This window comes from Nannobrachium achirus (genome assembly GCF_963921795.1).
Source record: "Nannobrachium achirus genome assembly, chromosome: 19".
Classification (NCBI taxonomy): Eukaryota; Metazoa; Chordata; class Actinopteri; order Myctophiformes; family Myctophidae; genus Nannobrachium; species Nannobrachium achirus.
The window spans coordinates 10,583,092-10,603,966 of NC_137826.1; the positions used below are offsets into that span (position 1 = coordinate 10,583,092).

The window sequence follows — 20,875 nt, forward strand, 5'->3', positions numbered from 1 at the left end:
TGTACCGATCTGCATGATTTTTGGACAACATCTGTAACAGGGCCAGACACCCCCCCACCCCACTCCCCCGCCTGCGCACGCGCGCGCGCGCACACACGCACGCACGCACGCACGCACACACACACACACACACACACACACACACACACACACACACACACACACACACACACACACACACACACACACACACACACACACACACACACACACACAGCTGATTAAACATGTTGCCTCATGCTAGATGCAGAATAGATAAGCCTCATGCTAGATGCAGAATAGATAGTAGATACAAAGTGACAAATGGGCTTCAGAGTTAGGTGTGTTCATATGCTAATGGTGATGCGATTTCAGATCAATTGCTCCAGCCACTGAGGAGAAACGCTGTGACAGACACTCAGACAGACAGACAGACAGACAGACATTTGGAAAATTATATGTTTGATATAGGGGACTTGGGATTGTGAATCCTAGGGGGGATGCGCTGCAGACCACTCACTGGTAAACCTGGTAAACTTGTTATGCAAATATAGCCATTTGATTAGATAGGCTATATATGGCCCGTCGTCACTTGAATCTATGGCAACGCGTTCTAGCATGCACAGCACTGTTCCGTGCCGTCCGTGCGCGTGTATGTGGGAAATATATTGGCCACACGGCGTCTGGTCACAACTGGCCTCGAAAGCACTACTGGTTGTAACAGATTTTTGGTAAGGTTGATGAAACCACTGAGTTTTGAGAATACCAGCTGTAAACAAGTCTGTTGTTCAGTTTAACTGTAGCATTAAAGTGGCACTATGCAACTGAGTATGTTAACACATTCCCCGCCATTTTAACATACCTTCGTACTCTACGGTGCCTCTGGTCTCCATAGACTTCCATGTAATTCATAGTGCACGGATCATGCACACCCATGCCTAGATAATGCACCACGTGTGTCCACATTGCTCACAGCTTTCAAACAAAAAAATCCGAATGGAAATCCGTTCAGGCATTCATGAGATAGAAGCCATTATGTTTTCCTAAAATGTAAACAAAGATGGCTGCCATGTTTGATAGATGGGGTTGCTATGGGGGTTAAACATGCAATTTCGCGATTTCTATCATGCCTACTACATTTTTTGGGGTCAGAAAAAAAATTTGATTTTTTTTTTTTTTTTGAAAAAACATTTTTTTTTTCTTTTCAAAATGGCGGAAATCGGGCCTGGCAGGGAAAGACATTGAAATAATCTCGGGACTATCGGGCCTGGCATGCAATGAGTTAATACAATATAATTTTAAAGAGATGGTGCCATAGTTTTGTACTTTTTCTGTGTCTATGGAGTTGACATTACTCTGGTTATAATGTGCAGATTTGTCTTCCCTGGCACAGTCAAAAAACAGATTGAATGACATCATATAATCATCCCCTCACCTTTTACCATTCACCCAACACTGTGGGTGTGGCTAACCTCAGCTGGGCCACCAGCCACCTGACAACCAGGCATACCTAATGAACTGGTGGGTGTGGCCACATAAAAACACAATTTTAACACTTCTGTACACTTTTTTTTTAAGAAATCTTCCTCCTATAATCACAATACCTGATCATCATGTTTTAGAGGGGGGATAAAATCATGGTACTGCATAGTTGGTGCCACAATTCGGGCGGTTGGTATTTGGACTCCCTGCTCTCCTGTTGAAACATTTAGATCCTGTGTCTACTATAGGTGAGACGTGACCTTTGACACAACCCTGTTTCTGGTTTATCCCCTGAGCAAGCAGGCAGGCTCTATTAGCTCAGGAGACAGGGTTCAAATCCGGGGCAGAACAGGGAAGTTACATAGTACAGCTTTAATAGGAAAATGTCTTCTGACCCGGGCCGTGCTCTACAGTTGAAGAAAGTGTGGTCAGACTCAGAACATGAAAAGAAAGTGGAGCTCCGACGACAAAGGGAAGAAAAGGAAAGACAAGCTAGAAAGGAGGAGGGGGAGACGATGGCCGTGGTAGACCTGGAGCTAGAGAGGATTAGACATGGCCAGCCCAGGGTCATGGGCCTGCAGAGCAGGGAGGCACAGAAGACTCCCCCGTCGACCGAGTGGAGACAGTTGCAAGGTCTTCCTTGGGGAGCAAGAAGCTGTAGTTGTTAGTGAAGATTCAGTCAGTGGTTCTGTTAGGCTGGAGGTTGAGGCTAAAGAAGTAGCCATGTGGACAGAGGTTTTACTTCTAGAGCCAGACCGATCTATCAGACATTAATTGACTTTTTTGATGACATTGGTATCATTAAACGGCATCCAGACCTACTGCACAGTATAAAAATACCTCTAAACACGTTTTAAATTTGAGGCTTTTTTATTTTCCTTCATTTGTATGCTATTGAAATTGTATTGAGAAAAAAAAAAAATTATGATATTTGTTCCAAAAAGCTTCATACCCTGTATACCGGTATACATAATGACAAAATGTGACATAGCTCTGTTTACACAATGCTGTACCCCCTCTAACTGTATATATGTTCCCCATATTCAACTGTTTTTGTTACGTTTTGAAACTTGCTTTGGCAATGTAAACGTATGTTTTCTCATGCCAATAAAGCTCCTTTGAATTGAATTGAATTGGTATCTGCAATAATATAGCCGATGTGTATTTTTGAAAATGTTTCGATAGGGCTTACTGTTCAGTTTATGTGTATGTTTTAAGATGTGTTTTCTTGCTTATTGTATAATCAAAGTTAAATGTTATTTAATGTTCTCCCCAAGAAACTCGTCAAATCAAAAATGTTCAGATGTATTACAACTGATTTAACACTCTTTGGCTAAATATCAGAGAAAACAGTGGCCACTGGGATCAGCATCGGACCCGAATATCTGGCATGGATTGGTTCTATTCCTTCAGAGGAGGAGGATAATGACTCAGAGGCTATTGATGTTGGCAGGGAGGCAGGTGGCAGCTACTGTGGTGCTACCCAGGAGGTGGGACTGAGTTACTAGGGCCAAAGGTGGAGGGGGCCTTAATAATTTAGCTATTGAAAAATAGCAGATATACAAGCTTGCAGATCTGCTATTTTTGAAAAGTCGTTAAAATGCGGGAACATCTTTGAACATAATGTATTTTTTAAGCGAACATTTGTAACTCAAATTTTGCTTCTGGCGGTTTCCTGGAACTAAATATTTCGAGATGGGGTCTTCATTTTGGGGGTCCTTCACATGAAAAGGTTTGAGCACCACTGACATAGAAACATAGGTTTTTCAAAAAACCTTAGAAGGATTTGAAATATTCAAAGTCTTGCACAAATGTTCATGATTTTTCAAAAATAGCAGATCTACAAGCTCGCAGCCGCGCTGTGAGCTTGTATATCTGCAATTTGTCAATGGTTAAAACACTAAATAATACGTAATAATGTGTTCCCAGTCTATATGGGTTAAACTCCCTCCCCCTATGAATGGGGGGCCCGCTGTGAATCCTTGTACCCAGGGCCCAGAATTTGGTGTGACACCCCTGCTCTGGGGTGACTGATGTGGTGGCATCCATTGCGAAAGACGTGGCCTTGGTGGTCACCACTGAAGATGAGGCTGTAGTGTTGTACCACACTGTTTCCCAAACAGTGGGAGTTGTTAAATTACAGTAAAATAACCACAAATGCAAAATGTAACAAAATGGTCACTTTAACAAGGAATTATAATTATATTCTCCACACTTGTATTCTCCCCATCTTGACATAATGGTTATATTCCCAGGTTCCGCAGGTCAGCTGCACAGGTGCAATTCATTATTGTTAACCCATTTAGTGCTCCAGAAATGAACGGATGTCCAGCGTGCCTCCCGCAGGCTGCATCCACGACCGTTGTCTTATTTTGAAGGCCAGAAGTCCATAGCGTAAACACTTCCGGTTTGACGTCATGACGTCATTCACCGGAAGTTTCAAGATAATGGACATTAAAGATGAGATTCCCCGTCGGCCTCCATGTTAAGGGATTACTATTTTGTGCAAGTGCATCCGTGATGATGATGAATCAGCGAGTCCAATCGTGCCAATCGTTTCCAACGGACCCTCGGGTAAGAACGCCAGCGTTACTCTATATACAGTACTTTTCGCGAGTATATTCGGGATCGGCACTCTAAATACTTGAGTATACTCGGGATCGGCTAGAAATGAGTTAAGTGTGGCACGTTTACTAAGATGCCAAGTTTAGCTGCACTTGAACAACCATTCCAAGCTGCCATATCCAGCCCAAAAAACCGCAGAACCCGGGTAAAACCTGAGGACTCCCATCTTTGCCATACCCTAGCTTTTGCTGAACTGACGCCACTGTCTTGAGCTGAAAAGTTGTGGAACCGCTGGTGCAGCAGCATGTCAGGTGGCCAGGGAGGTAGAGATCAAAGCTAAAGGTTTTGAACCTTGAGAGAGAGAGCGGTGGGTGGCTGCTGAGATGGAGGCCTAGGGCAGTGTTGCCCCAAGCCCAGTATAATAACAGCAATAACAGCTTTGTTGCAGTGTTCTCAGCACTGGCCCGGGGAGAGTGCAGTGGCAAGGACAGGCACACAACAGGAGCCAGAGGCCCCACGGCGTCTTAAAGCCTTATAACTCTCAAATACCCGGAACGCGCCCAAGTCGCGTTAGATTTTAACCACTTTAACCATTATTTTATGCTTTAACTATTGAAAAATAGCAGATATACAAGCTCACAGCGCGGCACCGAGTGCCGCGCTGCAAGCTTGTAGATCTGCTATTTTGGAAAAAATCGTGAAAATGCATGCAAGTCTTTGAATATCTTTGACCCGCTCTTTAACCCGACTTCTAAATCCTTCCCCTAAATCAGTGGTTCTCAAACCTTTTCATGTCAAGGACCCCCAAAATTACATGTATTTGGCCGCGGACCCCTATCTCAAAACATGTTGTTCCAGGGACCCCCCAGATGCAAATATTTGAGTTACAAATGTTCGCTTTTAAAAAGATATATTCAAAACATGCAAAAGAAAAAAAATCAAGATTTTTCAAAAATAGCAGATCTACAAGCTCGCAGATCTGCTATTTTTCACTGGTTAAAGCAGTCAATAATTCTAGGCCTAAATGGGTTAATCTTGACTATATATACTGTATGGTACTGTATATCAGGGCCTGTAGACAACGTTGCAGATTGTAACGAGTCCCTAACAGAAACTGTCAGCGAGGTCAGGGCCTGGTTACATCAGTCTAAGGGACAGGTAGCTGAATCATAACATCACCAGGAGGTTTCATGTCTGTTGGAGCTAGGTGGCAGTCAACCTATGAGGTGGTAAGAAAGTCTGGTGAGGTCTAGGTTTCTTTATGGTTACATCTTGTGATCGATACATAAGAGTACAACTATTTCTGGTTCCTCAGACACTGTAGCATAATAATAACCAGTAAGACGCCTAAGGACGAAAAGCGAGGTCGCACTATCTGTTCTGTCTTGACCATATATTGATTCTGTTAGTGTGATTCACCTAACAGGACATCATCTGGGATACCTTTTATGCCCATATATGGAGATCCCTGCTGAGTATCTGACATCACTGCGATGTCACCAGTGGTGTGTTAGGGGAACCACAGTGTCAGGCGCTACCCGTCCGGGCAGACACGTAAACTCCGACAAAAATAAAACAGCAGCAGTATTAACTAATTTAGTGCCCATGAAATTAACGGATTATAAAGTCCACGATGCCAGTCTCAGGTTGGCATCACCCCCGTTATCTTATTTTGAAGGCCAGAAGTCCACAGCGCAAACACTTCCGGTCTGACGTCATCGCGTCCTGCGCCGGAACCGATCCTTGTCCACGTGGAGTTGTGTAATGGCGGACCGGAGCTTTTATACATGTGTAACATAAGCGAGCATCTGCCTCCATCTTCGCTTCTAAAGTGTAGTTTTGAGATAATGGACATTAAAGATGAGATCCCCCGTCCACCTCAATGTTATGGATGGGACTATTTTGTGCTCGTGGAGCCGTGATGATGCGAAATCAGCGACGGATTTCGTCTCCGGACCTCCGGCCATTGTACTCGGTAATGTATCCGCCGTTACAGTAATATATTACTTTTCACGAGTATACTCGGGATTGGCACTCCGGGTACTCGAGTACTTTTCACGAGTCTTCGCGGGATTGGCACTATATGAGTTAAAGGAGTAGTTCACCCAAATAATTACCTATTTTCTATCAATTATACAGCCCAGGAAACCTTGAATTCAAGGAGATGGTTTAGTTTTTTTGTCACATTCCTAAACCAATAATTAATGACTGGCGATGACCTGCGGATTCTAACCGGTAGGAGACTCAAAGACACTCAAAGAGTCTCCTACTGAGCAGCCACCCGGCCATCAAATTATTGGCTAAGGAATGAGAAAAAAAAAGTGTAATTGATAGAAAATAAGTATTTTTAGTGGTAAACTACTCCTTTCCAAGCTTATTATTTTATATATATGTGTCCCAGCACCCCCAGCAGCCAGTCATTGCAATTTTTTTCATTTTCATTTTTTCATTTCATTTGAAAGCTGGGGATCATAGCTACAAAATGATATATTGGTTGTGGAGATTGACCCAACAGTTTTGAAGATATGGCTTATAGAATGATGCCATGCTGAAATAGGACTTTTGAGATATTCAAGTTTTAAATACATTTCTAACCTGCAATGACCTGACTCCGCCACATGGGGAGCAATCTTCAATTCAATCTTCAATTCAAAGAAGCTTTATTGGCATGAGAACACAAACGTTTACACAGTGGTGGAAAAAGTACCAACATTTTATAATTAAGTAAAAGTATCAATTCTGCAATGTAGAATCACTCTGTTACAAGTAAAAGTCCAGAATAAAAAATGTACTTGAGTAAAAGTACAAAAGTATTGGTATCCAAATGTACTTAAAGTACCAAAAGTAAAAGTACAAAATGTTTGAAAATAGCAGATCTACAAGCTCACAACGCGTCGCACCGCAATGCGTTGTGAGCTTGTAGATCGGCTATTTTCAAATAGCCTTGGTATAATATAGGGCTAAAGTGGTTTATGTATGTTTTAAAATGTAGTTATTGCTCTCTAAAAAGATAATGCCACAACAGCATCTCAAGCATTATTGGGCTAAATGTAAAGACGCTACGCTGCGCCAACCGTGAATTCAACACAATCTGCTGTTACGCAGTTTAACCAATTTGCTACATACGTCTACACAAACGGTCAGATTACAAAGATAAATTGCTTATTGAAGGCTCACAGATGTCACCATAGGGTACGCTCCAGCAGGATGTCCCGTAATGATCGTATTATTTAATGAGGAGCATTTTAATCCGATCGGTCGTCGTTTCCTTAAAAAGGTATTAATGTATCTAAGTGCAGTACACCTCGCAACCGATGGGGTCGCATGGCTGAAAAACAACAGAAAATGGCATCTGATCGGATTAAAATGCAGTTTATTAAACAATACGAAAGATACGGGTAATTCTGCTTGAGCGTACCATACTGTGACATCTGTGAGACTTCAGTAAGCACGTTATCTTTGAAATATGAAGGTTTTTGTAGACGTACGTAGCAAATAGGATTAACTGCTCAACACGAGGTTGAAGTGAATGTATTACGTGCGCAACAGGGCTAACTGTGCTAAATGTAGCATAATCAGTGTTTGTGTAACTTTAGTCAGAAGGATTATCTGACCTGATAATAAAACACAATCTACAGGCTTAACCGCCTCGCGTTGTGAGCTTGTAGAAGAGAGCAACAATAGAGTTGGGTCACGTTTTATTTGTTTATAGCCTGCAGCTAGCGCTGCAGCTAGCGCTAGCTAACGCTAGCTAGCGTTAGCCGTTAGCCACTCATAGCCAGTCAACCAGAATAGTCTACTCTAGACTACACATTGAGCCAACTTAAAGTCAACTTTCCGACGGCGAGTGAACGATTGCATTCCATCCATGTTTTCTTGGCTGTCAATTTATTGTCCAAAAAAACAAACGCCCTGAACGTTAGAATTAGATAGTTTAGGACGACACTGATCTATTGCCATACCCAATGCTAAGCTAACTCAGTGGTTAATAATTGTTCATTTGGAACACACGTGGCATTAAATTAATGGGATCAATACTGTGGGTTGCATCGCTAAGTAATGGAGTCCCGATATTACCGCATTTGGCTACAAACGGCTAACAAAGGCTGGCTAGTTAGCATTTTAGCTAATATAAACTGGGAGGACTAACAGAATTATGTACCGATCTCTCACATTAATTAAAAAAAGTCTTATTTACATGCAGAGTTAAGCTCTGGCATTTAAGTGAAATGTAGCCTAGATATTATGAGATGCTGTTGTGGCATTATCTTTTTAGAGAGCAAAAAAAAATAAAAAATCATTTTGGCTGCAGGGAATAATGACAGTCCCCGAGATGACTGGCTGTTGGGGGCGCTGGGCCACATATATTTTTTTGTTTCTAAGCCTGATTTTTAGAGGCAAGAAACCATTTAGCAATCTATAGTGCCAGTGGGTCTGAGGCTGTGACGCCACTTGCCCCTTGGTAGCACCTGAAACAGTGGTTGAGTTGCTAGAATCTACTGGTCCGCTGTGCAGGCGTTTTGTCAGGCGCTAGCTAGGTGTTTGATGTAGTGCCGGCTGTGCTGCGCATTCATTTTTATGTGGTTCACCTCCATAGTGTGTGTGTGTGCGTGCATGCGTGCGTGCATGCGTGCGTGTGTCTGTGTGTGAGCTAGAGAGAGAGAAGGAGAGAGAGAGAGATCTCTTTTCATCCGATCTCCAATCTATCCGGGAGAGACAGACCTCAGAGAGAAACGATATACTCACTTAACCCATTTAGGCCTAGGATTATTGACCGCTTTAACAATTGAAAAATAGCAGATATACAAGCTCGCAGCGCGGCACCGAGTGCCGCGCTGCGAGCTTGTAGATCTGCTATGTTTAAACAATCGTGATTTTTCTTTGCAAGTCTTTGAATATATCTATTTAAAAGCGAACATTTGTAACTCAAATATTCGCTTCTGGGGGGTCCCTGGAACAACATATTTTGAGATGGGGGTCCGTGGCTAAATACCTGTAATTTCGGGGGTCCTTGACATGAAAAAGTTTGAGAACCACTGATTTAGAGGAAGGATTTAGAAGTCGGGTCAAAGATCGGGTCAAAGATATTCAAAGACTTGCACACATTTTCACGATTTTTCAAAAATAGCAGATCTACAAGCTCGCAGCGCGGCACTCGGTGCCGCGCTGTGAGCTTGTATATCTGCTATTTTTCTAAAGTTAAAGCATACAATAATGGTTAAAGTGGTTAAAATCTAAGGCGACTCGGGCGCGTTCCCAGGTATTTGAGAGTTAAAAATAAACACCATAGATAATGTTTATCTCCAATGGCCCATATGCGGGGGAAAACTTGCAGCAAACTGGAAATGTGAGTTTGTCAGTTCTAATCCCCAGACACCAGAGCCAAGACATTGTTGAAGGCGCGGTGCGGTGACCTGACCTAAAACTGACCATCAGGCATGACAGCACGAGACCTCTCGGCGTCACAATCCTGTTATACCACACGAGCGCTTGCTGGCGCGCATACACACGACATGCACGCACGCACACACGCTCGCGCGCGCACACACACACACACACACACACACACACACACACACACGTCAGGACATCAAACCACGCTTTGATCTTACCCTTTGATGGAGTTTTACTCCCCACTTTTTCCCATCTATCTCTCCCTCTCCCCTCCTTTCTCTGCCTCTCTCCAGGGACGTGCAGAGAATGTAAGAGAGGCAGGGGCTGACATTTCTAAAAGGGCCTTTTGGTGAAACTATCGAAAATAGCAGACCTCCAAGCTCACAACGTGTCGCAGCGTGACGCGTTGTGAGTTTGGAGGTCGGCTATTTTCGGTACTTGATACCACACTAGACTAAGCATAATCAAGTGAATACTGGATATGTGGCGTAACGGCATGGATTTCTACACAGAGAGGGCGATTCGTTCAACATAAGATACTGCATTTAAGTTCAGGAGAGTTTGGACAAGGCAATTCTCTTGAATGCTGCCTTCAGGTATGGCATGGAAAGAGGGCATTTGCATTTCTTTCACCATAGTAAAAACTAGGGCATTCACAAATAGTGATATTTAGTATTCGAATTATTCGACGTCAAAGTATTCGAATAGTCGAATATTCGACAGGACTGGCCTGTCAAATATTAAGTAAGCAAGAGGCGAACATTGTGAAAATAGCCGATCTACATAATTAGTTCTGCTATTTTCACAATATTTATCTGCGGAACCGAGTCACATTAGGTGTAATACCTCCAATTCCAAGTGCTTGTCTGGGTGGGGGTCCTCAGTTCAAATATGTTTATTTTGGGGGTCACGGCCTAAAAAGGGTCAAGAACCCCTGGTATAGAGCATTAACAAATTCATCCACCAAGGGCATTGAAAACTAATTCTTATGACTTCCTATCTAGCCAAGCTTTATAAACCATATATTTTTTAAAGAGTTTTTGCGAATATTCGACTTCGGTGAACAACGTCGAATAGTGACTTTGATATTCGATTTTTCGAATATTTGAATATTTGGTGAATGCCCTAGTAAAAACTGCATTCATGGTCTGGGGAGGGCACTTTCTACAGACGGGTAAAGGGGCAGGGGCTCAAGCCCCCTTTGATGTCTACGTGTGCACGTGCTTGCCTCTCTCTCTATCTCTATCTTTCCACCCTCTCTTGTTCTTTCCCTGTCTACGCGTCCGTGTGCCGGGCGACCCAGCAGGGCGTGTCAGAGCAGAATGGAGTGGAGCGGGAATAAAGCAGACACATAATGGAACTTTAAAAGAAGTTAACATAAAAACCAGTTATATTTAACTGACCCTGTTTTCCAAACGGACTTCTAAGGATTAAAGGCATGTTGTTAAAGAGCAGAGCAGCCAATCACATCACTTGCCGCGGCGCCGAACAGCCAATTAGGGCAAACTACAGAGACAGCAAAAGGAATTAAGATCATGGAATGATCAAAGACTGGTATTACTAACCTCTATAATCCACCACTATTTCTGTTTTTTCCTTTTCTCTTTTTTATCTCTTTTTTTAAATCCTTCACAAAATGACTGTAAATGAGGTTTTTTTAAAAAAGAAAAATTATTTATGACATTTCAGAAATGAATGAGTGCCGCGATGTGATTTCTACCATGGTGGAACGAGGCAGTCTTGCACTGACAAAATGATTGACAGTATTGGCGCGCAGTATCGGACGAAATTGAAGTTGAAAGAGAAGAGAGAGAGAGAGAGAGTCCGCACACCGGATCCAACTCCAAAGGTATTTTTCATTATCACCAAAGTGATGTTTCCCCTCAGTTACCAGGCTCCAGACGTCACCTAGTTGGTAATAGAAAATACCTCTGGAGCTGCAGGACCAGTGTGTGCATGGGACTATGTTCTCTTTTAACCCATTTAGGCCTAGAATTATTGAATGCTTTAACCAGTGAAAAATAGCAGATATACAAGCTCACAGCGCGGCACCGAGTGCCGCGCTGCGAGCTTGCAGATCTGCTATTTTTGGAAAAAGTCGTGAAAATGTGTGCAAATCTTTGAATATATATGTATTTTCAAAGCGAACGTTTGTAACTCAAATTTTGCTTCTGGGTGGTCCCTGGAACTAGATATTTTGAAATGGGGGTCCGTGGCCAAATAAATATCATTTTGGGGGTCCTTCACATGAAAAGGTTTGAGCACCACTGACATAGTAGACTCTCAAGAACAGACTAACTGAGCTCCAGTGAAGTGAAAAGGACCTTTTCTTTGACAATGGCTGGCCAGATTGCTGACATAGAAACAGGTTTTTTCCAAAAATCTTAGAAGGATTCAAAAGACACTTATAGAATCGGGTCAAAATTCTAATTTTCACAATTTTTCAAAAATAGCAGATCTACAAGCTCGCAGCGCGGCACTCGGTGCCGCGCTGTGAGCTTGTATATCTGCTATTTTTTTTATATTTAAAGCATAAAATATTGCGTCTAATGTGTTCAGGCCTAAATTGTCTCCGTCTCTTTGGTCGGCGAAACCTATGTGGAATAGAATGACGACGTCCAGTACTGTAGTTCCCAACAGGGGTGTCACACCAAATTCGGGGCCCTGGGTACAAGGATTCACTGTGGGCCCCCCATGAACTGGGAACGCATTCTTACACATTATTTTATGCTTTAACTATTGAAAAATAGCAGATATGCAAGCCTTGTAGATCAGCTATTTTTTTTTTTTAAATCGTGAAAATTTGTGCAAGTCTTTGAATATTTCAAATCCTTCTAAGTTCTTTTTTTAAAACTATGTTTCTATGTCAGTGGTGCTCAAACTTTTTCACGTGAAGGACCCCCAACATGATATGTATTTGGCCACGGACCCCCATCTCAAAATATTTAGTTTCCAGGGACCCCCCAGAAGCAAAAATCTAGTTACAAATGTTCGCTTAAAAAATACATATATTCAAAGATTTGCACACATTTTCAAGACTTTTCAAAAATAGCAGATCTACAAGCTCTGTGAACTTGTATATCTGCTATTTTTCAACAGCTAAAGTATAAAATAATTAAGGCCCCTCCACCTTGGGCCCTAGTAACTCAGTCCCACTTCCCCCCCCCCCCTTGTGACGCCCCTGGTTCCAACTCACCTGGTCTCTAGCGGTACGCTGCTGTTGAGCGCCCAGCTGTCCTGCAGTTGCACTGATTCGGGCGTGGTAGGCCCCTCCCCCTGGGCGTGTCCAGCGGGGTTGTGGGCGGGGTTTCGGCGGTTGGCCAGCGTGGGTCTGTTCAGGGTGCTGGCCGACGTCTGGTGATGCGCGGCACTCCGGTTGGGCGTGCTGCCCGACGTGTGAGGGGGCGGGACCGGAGGCCTCATAGATGATTGGCCGAGGGTATGAGAACCTGAAGGAGAACATGCAGGGGGAAAGGTTGTGAAATGAATTCAGAGACTGTGGTATAGAAGTGACTCCCCAACGTGTGAGCAGCGGCTGTGCATTGTGGAGGAATATTATGTGGAGGAGAGATTTACACATAGACTCAGGATACAGGAAGAGTTGTTTCTTGAAAAATGGGAGAAATGGACTGAATACACGACCCGGAAGAATGACACCACAGAGGATTAAAAAGGCCTCTAACATGATAATGAAAATGACCCTGTGAATATGTGTGCATGTGACAAAATAAATATTATGTAAAAAAAAAATAATAATAATTCAGAGGTGGAAAGTAAGGAAGTACATTTATGCAAGTACTGTACCCCCCAAAAGTTTTTATTTTTATTGATTACTTACACCATGGAGACTTGAGTTCAATAATATTTTTATTTTCTAAGACAATAATTTGATCACAATAATTTTACCCCCATTGATTCCGGATGGGGACCCAAATGCATCAATTTTTCGTCTTAGGAATGCGACAAATACAAAAAAATATTATTGAACTCAAGTCTCCATGGTGTGAGTAATCAATAGAAAAAAAAATACTTTTGGATACTTTACATTTTTACTTCTACTCCACTACATCTCAGCGGCAATTATTGTACTTTTACCCCGCTGTAATTATTTGAAAACTTTAGTTACTACAGTAGTTACTTTTTTAATATTTTTATTATTATTACAAAACAATATAGAGTACATCTACATTGCAGTATTGATACTTTTACTTATTTAAAACATGTGAGTAGCCCAGTAGCCTATTTCTTCCATCACTGGAAATTATCCGCGACTTATACTTAGTATAAGTATCGTTATCGGTACTGTATTTAATCTGCCCGCCGCTACACCAAATCTCAATGCCGAAAATAGCTTCGTGTTGCGAGCTTGTAGATCGGCTATTTTCAGCGAATGCCCCTCGCAGAATGACGCTATAGGGTTCAAGAGGTTACGGGATTTGATATGAACAGAACTAATTGGGCCGCTCGGGAGAAACAGAAGGCTCCCGTTTCAATCACCGCGGCTCCCCCTGGATTAGCGTCGAAGTCTCCTTGACGCAGACACTGAACCCCTGACTGCTCCCTGTGAGCAGGTAGGTGCCTTGCATGGTTTCCTCCGCCGTCGGTGTGTGTGTGTGTGTGTGTGTGTGTGAATGCGTGCGTCAATGGGTGAATGTAAGGCCATTGTAAAGCACTTGGGATAAAGGCGCTATCTAAATGTACCATTGACTCTTTGGAGGGAGATGTGCATTTGTTTGGACAGCCGTGTCTGCTTATTTGAATACTGACGCAACAAGCCTGGACTAGAGCAGTGGTTCTCAACCTTTTCAGGCCGCGACCCCCAAAATAATCATATTTGAACTCCCCCTACGAGCTGAGAGTTGAAGCATTACATTTTGTATAACACGGTTCTATTATGAAAATAGCAGATCTACATGCTCACAACGCCTCGCTAATATTTGACAATTTGGCCAATGTTTAATTTTAATTTTAGTGGTATTAAATTGTCACTTTAAAAATGTGCAGATACCCAGTGTACACTTAAAACGTTGTGTTGGTTTGTTTACTGCTGTGTGAGAAAACAATGTTGCACATTAAGTTAATCACCACAGGTTGAGAACCACTGGACTAGACTAACCTTGTGTTTAGCTGGACACTAACAACAGCTGACAGGTCTTGGGTCAAATGGATTCAAGGTGCAGGTATGCGTTACACATTATAGGTCCGAAATAGCTGAACGTCCGATATTGATCGCTGAATGCATTGGACAACTCCGACTGACCTTTAAAATAGTGTGCTGTCAGCTTGTGATTTTTGTATTAAAGATAATTTGTTTGAGGCTCACACATCCAAGTAAGTCAGATTTCAAGCAATCACTACAGTGTGTGTGTGTGTGTGTGTGTGTGTGTGTGTGTGTGTGTGTGTGTGTGTGTGTGTGTGTGTGTGTGTGTGTGGGTGTGTGTGTGTGTGTGTGTGTGTGTGTGTGTGTGTGTATGACATCTCATATATGACATTTTTGAACAGGTACATAAAAGTACAAATCATATGTTCTGATTCCTTAAACATTGTAGCAGTTTAGTTTTAGTTTAGTTTAGTTTATTTGATCACTCACATTTTTACAAGTCATACCGGTACATCCACTTAGTCATTGTTACTAATACTAATACTAAGACCCATACAACAACAGGAAATAATAAAGGAGAAAAAAGTAATATTCAAAGGAAAGCAGCATTATTATCAAAAGGTACCGTTTGTCTTTTTGTAGCTGAAGATGCTGTTCCTAGGTTATAAACATCTAAATGGGCCTCCAACAGGAGCCCCCCTACAGTTCCTACAGACCCCCATTATTCACTGTGGTTGAATACCAAACATAGCCTATAAAAAATACATGTAGCTGCTGGTCACAATCTCCCATGAGGCACAGGCAAGGATGCAGGAAGAGAAAGCTTGTACTCTGAATGTTGCTCCAATGACATCATCAGAGGAAAAAAAGAGACACACAAGAGTCCACAAGACCTATATATACACTACGACGAATAACAAAAGTAGCCGATGTTCAAGCTCACGTCACAACGCGTAACACCGTGACGTGTTGCTTGTAGATCTGCTTTACCTTATTTTTTTCACTTGAAAGAATTCTTGAAAATGTTTGATGTTCAGCCCGTGATAGCATGCCCAAAGGGATAGGGCTAATATAGCTAAGCATTAGGGGTGTAACAATACATTTTAATAGCGATTCGATACATATCACGATTCACGATACATGGTTGACGATACGATACATGGACGATATTGGTTCATTCATGGTGATATGATACGATTCGATTCAATGATTTAAAATCGATATAGTAACTATTCAGCAAAGAAATTAAATCTGTGTGAAAGGTGTGAATAGTGCAGGTTTTTAAGGGAAACATGTATTATTATGGATATAAATAAGTAAACACAGTGATTATCTGCCAAATACATGTTCATTGTATATTTACAAACCTGCACCTTGACATGAACCCAGAGATTAGACACATTTATCAATAGACCAGTGTAGCTATATGGAAAGGAAAAGTAATTAAACCCTTCCTTTTAATTTGTTCTTCTAAAAAATGCAAAATACAATGCACAAGTAGGTAGTATCGATACAATCGATTCTTTGCACTGCCGATTCGATACGATACAAAATAAAACGATACGATTCGATTTGAGCCGTTTTCATTTCGATATACTTAGATTTTTTAAGTTAAAAACGATATTTCGATACAGTTACTATATCGTTACTCCCCTACTAAGCATGTGTGCTTGCCTCTTATGGGAAGTAGGAACTTTGTTAAAAAGGTCCACTCCGTTTGCACACCTACTTGGGACTGAGTTACTAGGGCCCAAGGTTGAGGGCGGCCTTAATCGTTTTATACTTTAGCTATTGAAAAATAGCAGATATACAAGCTATAGCAGATACAAGATATACAAGCAGATATAGAAGCTTGTAGATCTTCTATTTGTGAAAAGTCGTGAAAATGTGTGCAAATCTTTGAATATACAGTAAGTATTTTTTAAGCGAACATTTGTAACTCAAATTTTGCTTCTGGGGCGTTACTGGAACGAAATATTTTGAGATGGGGGTCCGTGGTCAAATACATATCATTTTGGGGGTCCTTCACGTGAAAAAGTTTGAGCACCACTGACATAGAAACATGTTTTTTTTTCAAAAAACCTTTGAAGGATTTGAAATATTCAAAGACTTTTCAGACACATTTTCAAGATTTTTCAAAAATAGCAGATGTACAAGTATATCTTGTATATCTGCTATTTTTCAATAGTTAAAGCACGAAATAACGTGTAATAATGCGTTCTCAGTCTAAATGGGTTAAACCCCCTCCCCCTATGAAGAACATTCATGGGGGGCCCGCAGTGAATCCTTGTACCCAGGGCCCAGAATTTGGTGTGACACCCCTGCCTACTTCAGGGGACAGGTGTGTAGGATCATGCAGTCAATGCAATGAGACAGGAAGGAAGTACTACTTCCTTTCACTTACTGTATAGTCTCGCGTAGCCAGACAACTATTCCACAATCTCCGAATGCTATATAGAGTCTGGAAGAGCAGCTCCCGAACGGCGAGTATCGGAAGTAGCCAGTGCTGCACTGAACTGCATTCGAGCTGCCTATTATTGTTATGAGTGTATAGTTTATGAAACGTTTAAAAACATCATGAAGGTGACACCAATAACACCAGAGAAAGACAAAATAAAGCCCCCAGAAATGTTGAAAGGAGACATAACGCTTCCAGTAGGACATGTTATTGCTACTGCACTAAGGGAGCGCTTTATCTCGCACTCACCGTTTCTATTTCCGTCTGCCAGACTGTATGCCGGGAGCATTTGACCAAATCGCGGAGGCAACAGTCTGGCCACGCGAGACTACTTACTGTACAGCCGAAAAGTTCAATGCAAATATAAAGTTTCTGGTCGCACTGACCTTACACACACCCGAAGTGAGTTTGAAAACATGACCAATGATGAAAAAACTCCCATACCTACTGGGAGAAATACAACAATGTGCGAACACAGCAGCAAGATTTGTGAACTGCTGCGACAAAAGAAGGCTAGAGACTGGAACACAACCACCCTAAGGACTGCAAACCATGGATTGACATCTAGACCTACTGCACATACAGTATGAAACAGAGCAGCTACCTTTAAATGCATTTTGAGAAAAATAATGCTGCTATTAGTTCCAAAAGCTTTATACCTTGTATATAAAATCTCACATGCGACATAGCTCTGTTTACACAATGCTGTACCCCCTCCAACTGTATGTATATGTTCCCCATTTTCAACAGTTTTTATTTTTATTTGTGACACTTGCTTTGGCAATGTAAACATATGTTTTCTCATGCACCATAAATGCAAATAAATGCAAATAAATGCAAATAAAGCTCCTTTGAATTGAATTGACCTTCATCAGATATCTCGGATACTATCCAAGATCTCTGATGAATACCATACCTGAGATCCCAGATGAAGGTCAATGTGACTGAAACACATTAAAAAAAGGTTTTTGTTGTTAAGTGAAGACAGTGCGCGGTTACTACGCTATCTCCCTTCTTTCCTGCTTATTATAGGAACTGAAATCTCCACTCTGATAGCTCTGAGCGATGATCAATACTTATCACAGCCATCCATTCACCAACACGACGCCTATTGTATAGGAGACTGACACTTTCACTTAGCCCGCTCAGCTCCAGCTATACAGCTAAGAAGATTTATCACACCAAACCAAAATGGTGCTGAGTAGCAGCAAAAAAAGTTTTTTTTTTTGGGGGGGGTCAGAATCAGCTCTTTTGGTGCTATATACGGTAGCAACCTATCTTACAGCTGAGCAAATTACAGTCAGATTGACAGACAAGTACTATTCACAGTATACAGAATCGAGATAATAGTTTTTAGACTACTCTGCATGTACCTAAATAGGTGACAGGTAGTCTGCCTATGTGGTTCCCTGTAAATGTAGATAGATAGGCCTTGAATAGCTCTAGAGTCTGTAATCCTTCTAAGGTTATGTAGTGATGTTTTTTGTTCTAGTGATTTTCTTTTCATTTTTGATCTTGCCTGCTTTTTTACTTTGTTTAATATTGTGTTATTTCTCTTTTGTGTATTGTTTTTTTTATGTAAAGCCCTTTCGGTTTCATTTGATGACATGAATGGTGCTATACAGATAATGTTTATATTATAATACTGTTTTAATTGGTATATAAAATGCACAGAATGTGTCCAGTACAGTATTATGAACATATTATGATCGTTGACTGGTTGTCAAACTTCAAAATGTAAAACATCTACCATTAATCAAAATGGCGAACGGTCTGCAGTGTGATATACCGTAGGTCAGTGGTTCTCAACCTGGTGGGTCCCCAAAATATTTTGGGGGGTCCCCAGATGATTAACTTAATGTGCAACATTGTTTTCTCACTCAACAGTAAACAAACCAACATACAGTTTTAGTGTATAGATGGTATATGCACATTTCTAAATTGCAATTTAAAGGAGCTATAGTCAACTTTTTCATTGTAGGTGTACATCCTAGTCTACAGACTAGGATGTAAACAAAGTACGGGCCCTGTAAATGTAAACAAAGGGCCAAAATGATTATTTTATCATTATTTTACGCTTTTTGTGGTCATTTTTTAATTGAAACACATATATGAAGCTTATTTTTTTATAAAATATTTTGAAACATTATTTTTATTTTAGCATCCGTTTTTCAAGAAAAAGTTGACTATAGCTCCTTTAAGGACTTTTTAATAACTCTAAAATGACAAATTAAACATTGGCCAAATTGTCAAAAATTGTGAAAATAGCCGATCTACATCTGCTATTTTCACAATAGAACTGTGTTATACAAAATGTAATGCCTCAACTCCTAGTGCTCAGTGTCAGGGTGGGGGGGGGGTCCCCAGTTAAAATATGATTATTTGGGGGGTCGCGGCCTGAAAAGGTTGAGAACCACTGAAATAGGTTACTAACGGTAGTTGTGTTATTTCACCCTCCACCTCATCCACCACCAACTCTTATCTCACATTTGCTCAGTGACCTAGATTCTTCAAAAAGACATGACACAAGCACTGAGTGAATGAGTGACAGTGTGTGTGTGTGTGTGTGTGTGTGTGTGTGTGTGTGTGTGTGTGTGTGTGTGTGTGTGTGTGCGCGTGCGTGCGTGCGTGCATGCGTGCGTGCGTGCGCGTGCGTGTGCGTGCGTGCGTGCGTGTGTGTGTGTGCTCACGAGCACGTGAAAGAGAGGGAGAGAGAAAGTAGGAGAAAGAGACATTCTCTCTCTCTCTCTCTCTCTCTCTCTCTCTCTCTCTCTCTCTCTCTTCTCTCATCTCAAGGGACAGCTGGACAGATAAAAGGGAAGAATGAGAAAATGGAGGGATGGGGTGAGATGAGTCGCATTCCTGGAAGGAGGGGTGTAGTGCCGTACTAACCCAAATAAGAGACCTCTGCCCCCCCCCCCCCCCCTTTTCAATACCTGTTTATGAAGAAATATACTTCTTCAGTGAGACCAAATCATGTTACTGTTTTTTATTAAGACAATCATTTTAAAGGACAACTTAGATTTTTTTTACAACAAGGGTTCATATTTTAGACAGTCATTAGAGGAAAAGAAAAGATGCGTTTTAAAATGCTTTCTATCATTTTAGTGATTTTAACGATTTTGATTTGCATGCATGACCCCAGGTTGGTGGCATGCATGCAAGTGGCTAAATATGTCTTTTTGGACACAATAAGCCCATTCCCAATATACATCGCAATCTTTCATGGGCAGATGTGACTTATGGGGGCTGGTGTAAATAGTAACGAAGAAATTGACGGCTTATTGTGCCTAAAAATACATATTTAGCCACTTGTACGCATGCCCCCACCCACTGATCAAAATACTAAAATCGCGATAGAAAGCTGTAAATGAAAACATTTTAACACTCATCTTTTCTTTTCCCCAATTACAATCTAAAATATGAACCCTTGTTGTAAAAAAAAACAAAGTTGTCTTTAATTGACAATGATGTAATCAAATATAACCTTTTAGATAAATGAGTTATTTAAAAAGGGGAAAAAATACCACGTTTGCCTACTGGTATTTCTAATTCAATTGCATTATTTCGTAGTGAAATAAAGAATACATGAATCAGGGTTGGATCAGTTTCAGGTTTTAGTTTCATGTGAACAGACTGCTTCGAATATGTATTTATTTATTCAAAAAAGAGAGAGAGAGCTAGAGAAGGCTTTATTTACAGTTGAAACTGGAGATAGACAGGAAACAGGGGCAGAAAGACGAGGAGGGACATGCAGTAAAGCTGGTCAGGAACAGGAATCAAACCTGCGATGCACTGTCAGGCTGCTCAGGTACATGGACCGCTGGACCACAGCCCAGGCCCTGTTTCAATATTTAGACATTCTGGCTGTGCCCCACCTGTCAGAGAGTTCCAGC

The 20,875-nt window shown here is 41.5% G+C and overlaps 1 protein-coding gene across 1 annotated transcript in view; it reads right to left on the reverse strand.

The window, feature by feature from the left end:
* LOC308304598 (teneurin-2-like) overlaps positions 1-20,875 on the reverse strand; it is a gene marked incomplete at both ends in the record, with an annotated part of 147,239 nt that overhangs the window by 110,576 nt on the left and 15,788 nt on the right. Inside the window, one exon of the mRNA XM_080749225.1 lies at positions 12,617-12,869. Coding sequence (XP_080605351.1) covers positions 12,617-12,869 — 253 coding nt within the window. The remainder of the gene's footprint in view (positions 1-12,616; positions 12,870-20,875) is intronic.